This window comes from Cotesia glomerata, linkage group LG4 (genome assembly GCF_020080835.1).
Source record: "Cotesia glomerata isolate CgM1 linkage group LG4, MPM_Cglom_v2.3, whole genome shotgun sequence".
NCBI lineage: Eukaryota > Metazoa > Arthropoda > Insecta > Hymenoptera > Braconidae > Cotesia > Cotesia glomerata.
The window spans coordinates 11,802,814-11,814,444 of NC_058161.1; the positions used below are offsets into that span (position 1 = coordinate 11,802,814).

Genomic DNA, 11,631 nt, shown 5'->3' on the forward strand with positions numbered 1-11,631 from the left:
ACTATAAACTGAAAACATAATCGGTCGGGCTTTGTGGAGTGGTGTTGCTGGTGCCGCTGGTGGAGATAGAAGAAGTTTTTGGTTGAGTTTAGTGTGACTGGTGTGAAGAACTAGCTTTAAGCTTTAGCATTATTATACATTGTACTGATACTGTCACACACATAAGCAAGATGGAGGATCTCGCAGTCGAAGTATGCGGCGAAAACGGAGCGTATTATAAGGTCTATTGTGTGATAAGTATTTATATATTACTGATATTAACATCCTAAATCCACCTACTAATTATTTATTATTGACAATAGTGATTATCGTTTATTTTCCCGGAGTACTTGTATTATTTAGCGAGCCCTCCAGCCTCGACGGCCCACTACAACGCGCGGCTTCTACGACGCCATGTCTTCCCCCTTTGACAGGGCGTGATTTTTATTATTTATTTATTATTTATTTTCATTATTCATCATTTTTAATTTATGGGTTATTTTTTTTTTATTTTTTTTTTTATTTATTTTAATCTGAACTTGAGTTTTTTTTTTCAGGCCATTTTTTTGTCTGAGATTTCGTCGATGAGGCTCGACTTTTTTTGTTCAACAAATTTTTTTTAATTTCAAGATTTTTTTCTATTTTAAATAATTTTTTTTTTTATTAAAATTTTTTTTTTATAAATAAAATTGACAATTTTTTTTAGTTTAAAAATTGGTAATATTTAATTTTTTATAAATTTATATTGAATTATTTTATAGACAGTCATTTGTTTTGATTAAAAAAATATATTTCATATCAATAATATTTAGATAGTACTAATTTATTTATTTTTTTATTTTATTTCAGGCCTATGTTACGGATGTTTTTGAAAATGAAGTACTGGTGGCATTTGATAATGAGTATGTACCAAGAAAAATTATTTATTATTTTTAAAAATTGTAAATAATAATTACTAAAGTGATATTTAAATTTAAAAACTTGAAAAAAAATTTTTTTTTATTTATTTTTAATAAAAAATTTTTATTAAAATTTACTATTAAAAAAGTTTCATTAAAATTTATTAAAAAATTATAATTAAAATTTATTTATAAAAAGTTTTATTAAAATTTAATATTAAAAAATTTTAATTAAAAATTATTGATAAAAAGTTTTATTAAAATTCATTGATAAAAAAAATTATTAACAAAAAGTTTTATTATAATTTATTAATAAAAATTATAATGAAAATTTATTTATAAAGAATTTTATTAAAAATTATTGATAAAAAGTTTTGTTTGAATTTAATATTAAAAAATTATTAATAAAAATTTTTATTATAATTTATTAATAATAAATATTATTAAAAAAAAATAATTATTAAAGCTGGCAACCCGAATCAAAGTTTCCATTTGCTCAAGTACGTTTACCGATGAAAGATGGACCAAAACCCGAGTTCCAAGAGAGCCAGGAAATAGAAGTCTACTCACGTGCTAATGATCAGGAAGCTTGTGGATGGTGGAAAGCCATAATTAAGGTACTTGTTGTTCTCTTCCCTGAAGAGAATGTTAATGTTCTTCTTAAGAGAGAAAATAAAAACCCCTGAATTTAATTGCAGATGATAAAAGGCGGGTTCCAAGTTGTCGAATACTTGGGATGGGAGTACAGTTATACAGAAATAGTCGCGATCGAGCGTATAAGGATGAAAAACACAAACCCGCCTATCGACAAAAATACCTTTCATAAAATAGAAATTGAAGTACCTGAAGACCTGAGAGAATAGTAAACATATTTTAAATATTATTTAATCATCAATTTTTAATTAATTACTTTATTAATTTTTTAAAATTTTTGTTTCTAGTGCCAAAATGGACAATGCACACAAAAAATTTCAACACGCGATAGGAGCTGCGATATGTCGATACCTTCCGGATCGTGGAATTTTGCTGGCTATTTCTCGCAATGAAAATATCAGGCGTCACAGTAGTATGATTCAAGAAATGCATTTTCGTAATTTAAGTCAAAAAGTAATTATTTTATTTTTTTTTTTTTAATATTGAAATTAACAGATTTAATTTTTTGATTGAATTTTTTTATTAACATTCTTTAAAGAAATTTTTTTATTAAAATTTTTTCCCAAAAATTCTTTAAATTAATTTTTTTATTTAAAATTTTTAATTAGATTTTTTTATAAAAATTCTTTAAATTAATTTTTTTATTAAAATTTTTTTAATTAAACTTTTCAATTAAATTTTTTTAATTAGATTTTTTTATAAAAATTCTTTAAATTAAATTTTTAATTTAATTTTTTTACAAAAATTCCTTAAATAAATTTTTTTATTAAACTTTTTAATTTAATTTTTTTATAAAAATTCTTTAAATTAATTTTTTTATTTAAACTTTTTAATATAATTTTTTTAATTAGATTTTTTTATATAAATTCTTTAAATTAATTTTTTAGTTTAATTTTTTTACAAAAATTCCTTAAATTAATTTTTTTATTAAAATTTTTGAACTAAGTTTTTTTATAAAAATTCTTTAAATTAATTTTTTTATTAAAATTTTTGAATTAAATTTTTTTTATAAAAATTCTTTAAATTAATTTTTTTATTGAAATTTTTTAATTAGATTTTTTTATGAAAATTCTTTTCATTAGTTTTTTAATTTAATTTTTTTATTAAAATTCTTTAAAGAAATTTTTGAATTTAATTTTTTTATAAAAATTCTTTAAATAAATTTTTTAATTAAAATTTTTAAAATAAATTTACAAGTCTGTTAATTTCATTAAAAAAAATTCGAAAATTTTTTTCTAATAAAATTTTATTAAAACTCAAGGTGTTGCTGTTAAAAAGAACAGAAGAAGCAGCCCGACAGCTTGAATCAACAAAATTACAAACAGTAGGCGGGTAAGTTGCTTCACAACTAAAAAAAAAATCATTAATTGTTCATCTCTAATTATCAATTTTTTCTGATCATAATTTAAACAAAAAAAAAAAAAAAAAAGAAAAATAATTACTCACTGCAACTAACTTAAAACTACTTTTTAGTACTTCCTTTTTTTCGCCCATTTTTATAATTCTCATTTCAGCAAATTTCGATCATCAAACTTAATATATCACCGTGTCTCAGACTATGAGGCAGGATCAAGAGCTAATAATTCAAGGTGAGAAATTAATTCTCGCGACACAGCTCATTTTTTTTTTTACATTTTTTAATTGAAAGAAAATTAGTCAGTATTTATTTTCATTTCTCGTCTACACTAAATTATTATTTTATGACACACAATCGAGTCAAGTGTGCATGACTTAAAAAAAAAATATTTCTTTAAAAATAAAATAAAATAAAGACTCTTGGCCTGCCAAATAAATTGAGATACACTGATATATATTTATATTAAAAATAATAAATAAAAAGAATACTTAAAATTATTGTGTATTTATATTTATATTATGTCACTTAATATATATATATATATAGATAAATAATATATCATATTGCATGTAATTAAATCTGCATGTATTTTATCAATATAATTTTTTTTCAGATATTGAATTACACATTGATATTACGTCTTGTAAAATCGCTTTCTCTAGTTAATTATTAAATCTAAATTTGTAATTTTTAATGAATTAATAATTCACATTAGAGGTAAAAATAATTGACATTTTTAGGTATACAGATGAGTTTAATGTACGGGAAGATTTAATGGGTCTGGCGATTGGCGCTCACGGGGCCAATATTCAGCAAGCAAGGAAGGTTGAAGGAATTACAAATATTGAGTTGGAGGAAAATTCTTGTACATTTAAAATCTATGGCGAGGTAAATATTAATAATTCTCATTTAATATGTAATGTATGTATGACTACTCAGTACTTTTATACAGTTATTGATTTATCTTTCAATAGTCTTTACTTCACCCGTCAATTAAACGTTTCACTTATGTACTTTTTTTTGTTGCAGTTTATTAATAGAATATTATTATAATATAAAATTTAATTATTTTATTTTTTTTATATCCATTTTAATTTTTTTTTAATTTTATATAATAATCTATATTATTAAAAGAATAAGAAAAATTTTGTCTTCAGGATACATAATTAAGAAATAACCTTGTATCTTGAGAACTATTGACATTATCAAAGATATAAGCTCACCATGACATTACAATCATCAAGATCTTTCATTTGAGTACCCACATCAATTTTTCAAATTTTTTATATATATTATATATATATGTATATATGAAAAATATATCAAAAATGCATGTGGGTACTCAAATGAAAGGTCTCGATGAGTGTAACATCGGGATGAGCTTATATCTTAAAAATTTTAATAATTAAGAATTGACATTGTATCTTGTGAACTATTGGCATTTTTGAAGATATAAGCTCATCCTGATGTTAAACTCGTCAAGACCTTTCATTTGAGTACCTACATCATTTTTTCATATATTTTATATATTTATATATATTATATATATATATATATATATATATATATATATATATATATATATATATATATATATATATATATATATATATATATATATATATATATATATATATATATATATATATATAGCATATATATATATATATATATATATATATATATGTATATATGAAAAATATATAAAAAATGCATGTGGGTACTCGAATGAAAGGTCTCGATGAGTATAACATCGGGATGAGCTTATATCTTGAAAAATGTCAATAATTAAGAAATGACCTTGTATTTTGTGAACTATTGACATTTTAAAAGATATAAGCTCACCCCGACATTACACTCATTGAGACCTTTCATTTGAGTACCCATATCAATTTTTCATATATTTATATATATATATATATATATGATATATATGTATATATGAAAAATATATCAAAAATGCATGTGGGTACTCAAATGAAAGCTCTTGATGAGTATAACATCGGGATGAGCTTATATCTTTAAAATATATATTATTTATGTTCCATAATTTAAAAAATTTTTTTTATATAAATTTTAAAAAATAGTTAATTTTTTTTTCTTAAAATTTTTATTTTATAAAATAAAAAATCTATTTTTTTTAGACCCTTGAAGCAGTAAAGAAAGCACGCTCGATACTAGAGTACAGTGAAGAATCAATCCAAGTACCGCGAGTCCTCGTCGGGAAAGTAATCGGGAAAAACGGTCGTATTATTCAAGAAATAGTAGACAAAAGTGGTGTGGTGAGTCTGATTTCATAAACAAAGAAATTAAATTTAAAAAAATAATTAAATTACTTGAAACTTAGTTTTAAAAAAAAAAAAAAAAAAAAAAAATAGTAATGAGAATAATTAATAAGAAATTATATTATTTTTTTTATTTAATTTTGTTGTGGGGTTTATATTTTGTTATTATTATATGACATAGTTGCATTGTTTGTTCTCGGTAGATAACATCTGGCTCGAGTGGGAATGTACATACTGATAGAGTAAGTATATTACCTTTAATGTTTGTGCCTATATTCTAAATAATTATTAAGTAATTAATTAAATAAAAAATAATTTAAAAAAACTCTTTATTAAATTATTTAAAAATTAAATCACAACCACTCGGGCCAGTTTTTTGCTTTAACTTTTTAAAAATGAAAATTTTTCATTTTATTGTCAAATTAAATTCTCTCATTTTCAATTTTTTATTTATATTTTTTTTAATATTCTTCAATTGGGGAAAAATAAATTCGATTGGAATTATTAAAATTTTTTTTTTTTATTTTTTTTAGGTACGGGTTAAAATAGAAGGCGACAATGAACCACAACCGACAATCCCACGTGAAGAGGGGCAGGTACCTTTTGTGTTTGTCGGTACGGTTGAAAGTATTGCCAACGCTAAAGTACTTCTGGAGTATCATTTAGCACATTTAAAGGTACTAAATTATTTTATTTATTGTTGTTTAATTTTTAAATCAATAATTATTATAGTGATAATAATTATTTAATTATTAGGAAGTCGAGCAATTACGACAAGAAAAATTAGAAATAGATCAACAACTAAGAAGTATGCACGGATCAACAACTGGACCAATGCCGAGTTTTCCACCAACACGACGTGGTCCTGAGGAGGGTGGTGGTGGTCGAGGTGGTCGTGGTGGCCAATCACGTGGACGTGGTCGAGGTCGCGCACCCACAAGACATACCGGTACGTAAAATAATTAAATTTTGCTTTCTTAAATAATGACTTTTGTTAAATTACATTGTACTTTCTTAACTATTGATGTTTTTAAAGATATAAGCTCATCCCGATGTTACACTCATCAAGAGCTTTCATTTGAGTACCCACATGCATTTTTCATATATACATATGTATATAATATATATAAATATATAAAATATATGAAAAATTGATGTGGGTACTCAAATGAAAGGTCTCGATGAGTATAATGTCAGGATGAGCTTATATCTTTAAAAATGTCAAGCGTTTACAAGATACAATGTAATTTCTTAATTATTGATATTTTTTAAGATATAAGCTCATCCCGATGTTACACTCATCAAGAGCTTTCATTTGAGTACCCACATGGATTTTTGATATATTTTTCATATATACATATATATAATATTCATAAATATATAAAATATATGCAAAAATGATGTGGGTACTCAAATAAAAGGTCTCGATGAATATAACATCGGAATGAGGTTATATCTTTAAAAATGTCAATAGTTTAAAAGATACAAGGTCATTTCTTAATTATTGACATTTTTTAAGATATAAGCTCATCCCGATGTTACACTCATCAAGAGCTTTCATTTGAGTACCCACATGGATTTTTGATATATTTTTCATATATACATATATATAATATATATAAAACATATGAAAAATTGATGTGGGTACTCAAATGAAAGGTCTCGATGAGTGTAACATCAGGATGAGTTTACATCTTTAAAAATGTCAATAGTTCACAAGATACAAGGTTATTTGTTAATTATGTATTCTGGAGATAAAATTGTCTTTATTTTCTTAATGATATACATTAATTAGAATAATAAATAATTACAGGACCACGACGAGACCAAATGGACAACCGCGACGATGATCGTATCCGTGACCTTCCTCCCCGCGGAGGTCACCAAGGTCATCACCAGGGAGGACACCAAGGTAACTCCGGTTACATGGGCAACCGACAAATGAGACCACAAGTGCCGCGACGTGACAGAAGAGACGACCGGCGTCGTACCACTGACGACGAGGACACCGTGCTGGACAGCCAAGACGTCTCCAGCATCGACCGAGGTGATTAATATATTTTAAACTTGTAGAAATTAATTTAGTTGGTATTAATAGCATGAATATGTGTAACAAAATTATTGTGACCATCTAACCCGATATTTTTAATAATTATAATATATCTCCGGTTAATTTTTATTTATTCGCTACACTAACAGCACGCTTGATAATTGTTGGTTAAAGTTTTTAAATTAAAGCCAGGTTACTAACAAGGAAAATATACAGCTTTAACAGGCGAGACCATCTTTTTCTCGCTTTGCTCTCACGGAGCTCAACGGAACTATCTCTGTCGCACTTCCAACAGCACAGCAATTGCAGTTTCGATTGGTTTCACGAAACGAATGAAATTTTTGAAAAAAATGCTTATTGGTGATATAGTTTATTAAATTATCTATTATCTCTAAAAACGTTTTTTCAAAATTTCCATTCGTTTTGCTAAGCCGATTGAAACTGCAATCACTGGTCTCGGCTGTTAAGTTATTAATTATTATTTATTATTATTATTAATGAATATGGTCACAATATTGTTTGTTATACGTATGTAGAATCGGTATCGAGTGTCGAAGGGAAACCTCGTGGAAATCGACGAAGACTGATACGTACAAGAAGGCGAAGTTCAACTCCTGATTTTAATCAACAAGGTAATTTGCGGGAAAAAATATAGATTTTTATTAAAATTAATAAAATTTAATAAATAAATAAGTAAAATTATTATTTATTATTAATGTTTAAGGGTAGTTAATTTTTTAATTTAAATAGTTCTTTAATTTTCTGTAAGATGGCGTTGCGCTCGCCGGATACAGAACTACGTCACTAGCGCGGCAAAATTCAAATTTCTAAAAGATTTTTTTTTAACTTCAACGTTACCAGCATAAATTATTGAAATATTTTTTGATATTATTAAGGTAAAAAACCCAGTTATTGACACTTACCCAGTTACTGACACTTGTAACGTTATTTTGAATTAAAAAAAAAACATTTAATTAAATAGTTTTATAAATTTTTTAAAAATTAAAATTAATTAATTATATTTCCAACCGTGAAAAAAAAAGATAACTTAATAAAAAAATTTTTTTAAGTCTTGAGTGACTGTGGAAGCCATTTTTAATTTATATTCTAAGCAGTATACGTAAGAGCGTTCGTCTATCGAATCAATCAACTATTTATCATATAAGTATAAAAATATAATAAAAACTCTATAAATTAGTTCATAATTATACATTATTTAGTTTTTAATTATAATATATCACTTTAAATCACATTTATGTATTAAAATGTGGGTGTCAATAACTAGGTCCATTTTTTTAAGAACGCCGCAGATATTGACACCCGAATTTTAACCTATTATCGAGGTTATTTGGTTGTTGACGTTTGCATGAAATATTTTAATATTTATATTTATTATACTTAATATATTATAATAATATACTTTTATTTATAATCGTAGAATTATATTAACATTAAAAATTTTTTTTAACATACAAAAAGTGTTTTAATTATAATACAAGTTTAATTTATCTTTTATTAAATAGTTTTATTTTATTTCAATTAAATAATGTAAACCTAACCAATAATGAATAATTTTTATAAATGAGTATCAGAATCTAGGCCGACGTCAGTGTCAGAAACTACAACAAAAGAAATTTTGAGTGTCCGAAACTAGGTTCTACAACGTTACTGTTTAAAACATTAATTTAAATTGTAAATTGGTCCCATATCATTCTTTCGCGTTCATAATCTTTTAAAGAAATTCTAAATTTTTTTATGATGCAAAAATTATTTACTCCAATTAAATATTGTAATAATTATTGTGTTATAACTTCTGCCGTCACTCTTAGAGTGTTAGAAACTGGGCCCTTTACCTTAATATTTTTTAATGAAATTTTCAAAATAAATGAATAAAAATTAGAATATTATTCAATTAAAAACAAAATTGTATATTTCAGGTGGTAATTCAACCGGCGAACAGTCAAAAGACGGAGTCCCGACGAATGATATGATAATATCAAACAACAGCGTTTCGCAAGGCCCAAAAGGACAACGAGGAGGAGGCGACCGCCGCAACTCCCACTGGCGAAACCCGACAAATAACAAGCCCAAGGAAACCCTGGTCAACGGTACCAGTGGCTAAACATCTAAAGATTCGTTAGTCACCATCAATCTAAAAAGAATGACAACTACAATTAATAAAACAAAAAAAATACACTAATGTAATGACTTGACAGATTCTACATTATCTTCACTATAAATATCGTAAGTCCACCATATATAAATATATATATATATATATATATATATATATATATATATATATATATATATATATATATATATACCAAACGATATATATTTGAATCAAGGATCTTGACAACAGACCTGAGATCACGGTTGATTGATTATCCCTGATATTAATCGGTTAATTGTTCTATTAACTACATCGGTTTCCACTCAATGCTTTTATTAATCCCCCAGGTTGTAAAAATCGATGAATTAATTAATTCGCACAATTAATACCAGATTAATTGGCAAAATTGGTGATATTAATTTCATCGATGACAATTTGGAGTATGATTAAAGTAATGTTAATGACCGATTAATTAGCCGGAATTAAATCGATTAATACTAAAATTAGTCAATTAATCATTACAATTATATGTGTCGATTTAAAAATAATCGATTAATTAAATATAGAGAGAGAAATAAAGCTTTAGCGTCATTAATAATAGGCTTTATAAATCCCGACGGTTAACCGCGGACTTGACTCTTAAAAGCGACGAATTCAAACAAGATTATTATTAATTAATAAATTAATAATTAATAAGGGATTAATTAAGTCCATTACAATTACAATTGTTAAGACTGTTTGTTTGTTTGTTTGTTTTTTTTTCCTTTTCTTTAATTTTTTCTTCGTTCGTTTTTATTATTAATATTCACTTTTGTGGTTTATTATTTAATTATTAATTATTAATTATTATTACGGCAGTTATTGGTTGATATTAGATTGGTATTAATTAATACAAGGGCATTTTTAGTTTTCAATCCAATTAAATTGGTAATAATAATTTTGAAATAAAGAGAGGATTTATTAAAGCATAAATTTATTAATATTTGTGCATGACTTTTGAAAGAAAAAATAATTAATTATTTTGAAGTTTATAAAATTTATAAAATAATTAATTGTTGTATATTAATTACATAAGTTGTGAAAAAAAATATTATAGGTATTTTGTATCAATAAATTGATAATAAAGAAAAATTTTAATTTATAAAAAATTATAACCCCGAATTGTGAATCTGTGCCTAATATTTTTGTAAAAAAAAAATTATTGGACAAAAATATTGATGTTAATTCGTCTCTTTATTTTTATAATTTTTATTTATTTTTTTTGGATAAATGAAACCAGTAACTAAATTTATACGAATTTATTTTTAAGATTAGTTTTATTATTAAAATAGTCAAAGCGTATTGTATTTATTTTTGAAAAAAAAAAAAAAAAACGAACGAAACTAAAAAAAAAAAAAAAATTTTTTTTTCGTTTTTCACAAACAAGCAAACATCATGTTTATACTATTAATTTAATTAATATTATTATTATTGTTTAATTTATGTCAGTAAATTAATTATTAAAGTTTTCTATTTGAGTAATTATTATAATTTTTCTTAATAAAAATTAAAAATAAAAAAACGACAGAAATATGCATTGGTATCTTGAAAGAGTAAATTTATTTTTTTGGTTAATTAGAGGATTAAAAATTATTTTTTAAATACAAAATTATATTAAAAACATTTAAATTAAATTATATTAATTAAAAAAATTTTTTTATTCATGAAAATGAATTTTTATATTTAAAAAGTCGCTTTGATGAAAATCAGCCTTAAGCCAAATATTTTTTTGAAATCCCAGAAAAAAAATCTAACCTCAAATTAACCAAACAAAATAACAAAATTTCGAATTTATTACTAATAATTACGACTGATTATTTTAATGAAGACTAATTAATTATTACTTTAAAAAAAAGATACTTAATAATTAATAATTACTATTTACAAATAATAATTGGCTAAAAAATAAATTAAAATAAAATTATTTATGACTAGTAATAATTAATTATTTATCTTGAGAATAATTATAATTATTTTATTCAGTCTTTTAAAATAAATCATCTGGACTTGACTTTATTAATATCGGACATCTTAATAATTATAAACTATAAAAAAAAAAAATCTTGTTGAAATACAAGAAACAAAAAAAGTACTTTAGTGCCCTTCAAATAAATTTATTGAATAATTGAAGGCCAATAATAACTAATTATCAAAACAGTGACGATTTATTATGATATTACCTACTACTATTGAATGCTATACACTTATTCCTTAAAGTAAATTGAATAAAGTAAAGTAAAAAGATGCCATGA

The 11,631-nt window shown here is 24.1% G+C and overlaps 1 protein-coding gene across 5 annotated transcripts; it reads left to right on the plus strand.

The window, feature by feature from the left end:
• The first annotated feature begins 10 nt into the window (after window positions 1-10).
• Window positions 11-9,402, plus strand: LOC123264451 (synaptic functional regulator FMR1). 5 transcript variants are annotated; one of them, XM_044727756.1, is made up of 15 exons: window positions 11-221; window positions 829-881; window positions 1,345-1,495; window positions 1,577-1,740; window positions 1,820-1,985; window positions 2,794-2,864; window positions 3,047-3,121; window positions 3,630-3,777; window positions 5,034-5,171; window positions 5,378-5,416; window positions 5,708-5,851; window positions 5,931-6,123; window positions 6,988-7,221; window positions 7,761-7,856; window positions 9,162-9,402. In XM_044727756.1, exons 1-15 carry the CDS (start codon window positions 171-173, stop codon window positions 9,344-9,346), a joined length of 1,908 nt encoding a protein of 635 aa, XP_044583691.1. In that variant the 5' UTR covers window positions 11-170; the 3' UTR covers window positions 9,347-9,402. The 5 variants fall into 5 exon arrangements, with proteins under 5 accessions (XP_044583691.1, XP_044583692.1, XP_044583694.1 ...); XM_044727757.1 differs by lacking the exon at window positions 5,378-5,416; XM_044727759.1 differs by lacking the exon at window positions 7,761-7,856 and having other exon boundaries at window positions 13-221.
• Window positions 9,403-11,631: the final 2,229 nt, after the last annotated feature.

What these genes read in the sequence shown, in the direction of transcription:
- LOC123264451 (XM_044727756.1), top strand. Translation starts at nt 171, where the DNA reads ATGGAGGATCTCGCAGTCGAAGTATGCGGCGAAAACGGAGCGTATTAT. An exon ending in CTGGTGGCATTTGATAATGA is followed by an intron (nt 882 to 1,344) that starts GTATGTACCAAG and finishes TAATTATTAAAG; the next exon opens with CTGGCAACCCGAATCAAAGT. An exon ending in TCCTGATTTTAATCAACAAG is followed by an intron (nt 7,857 to 9,161) that starts GTAATTTGCGGG and finishes TGTATATTTCAG; the next exon opens with GTGGTAATTCAACCGGCGAA.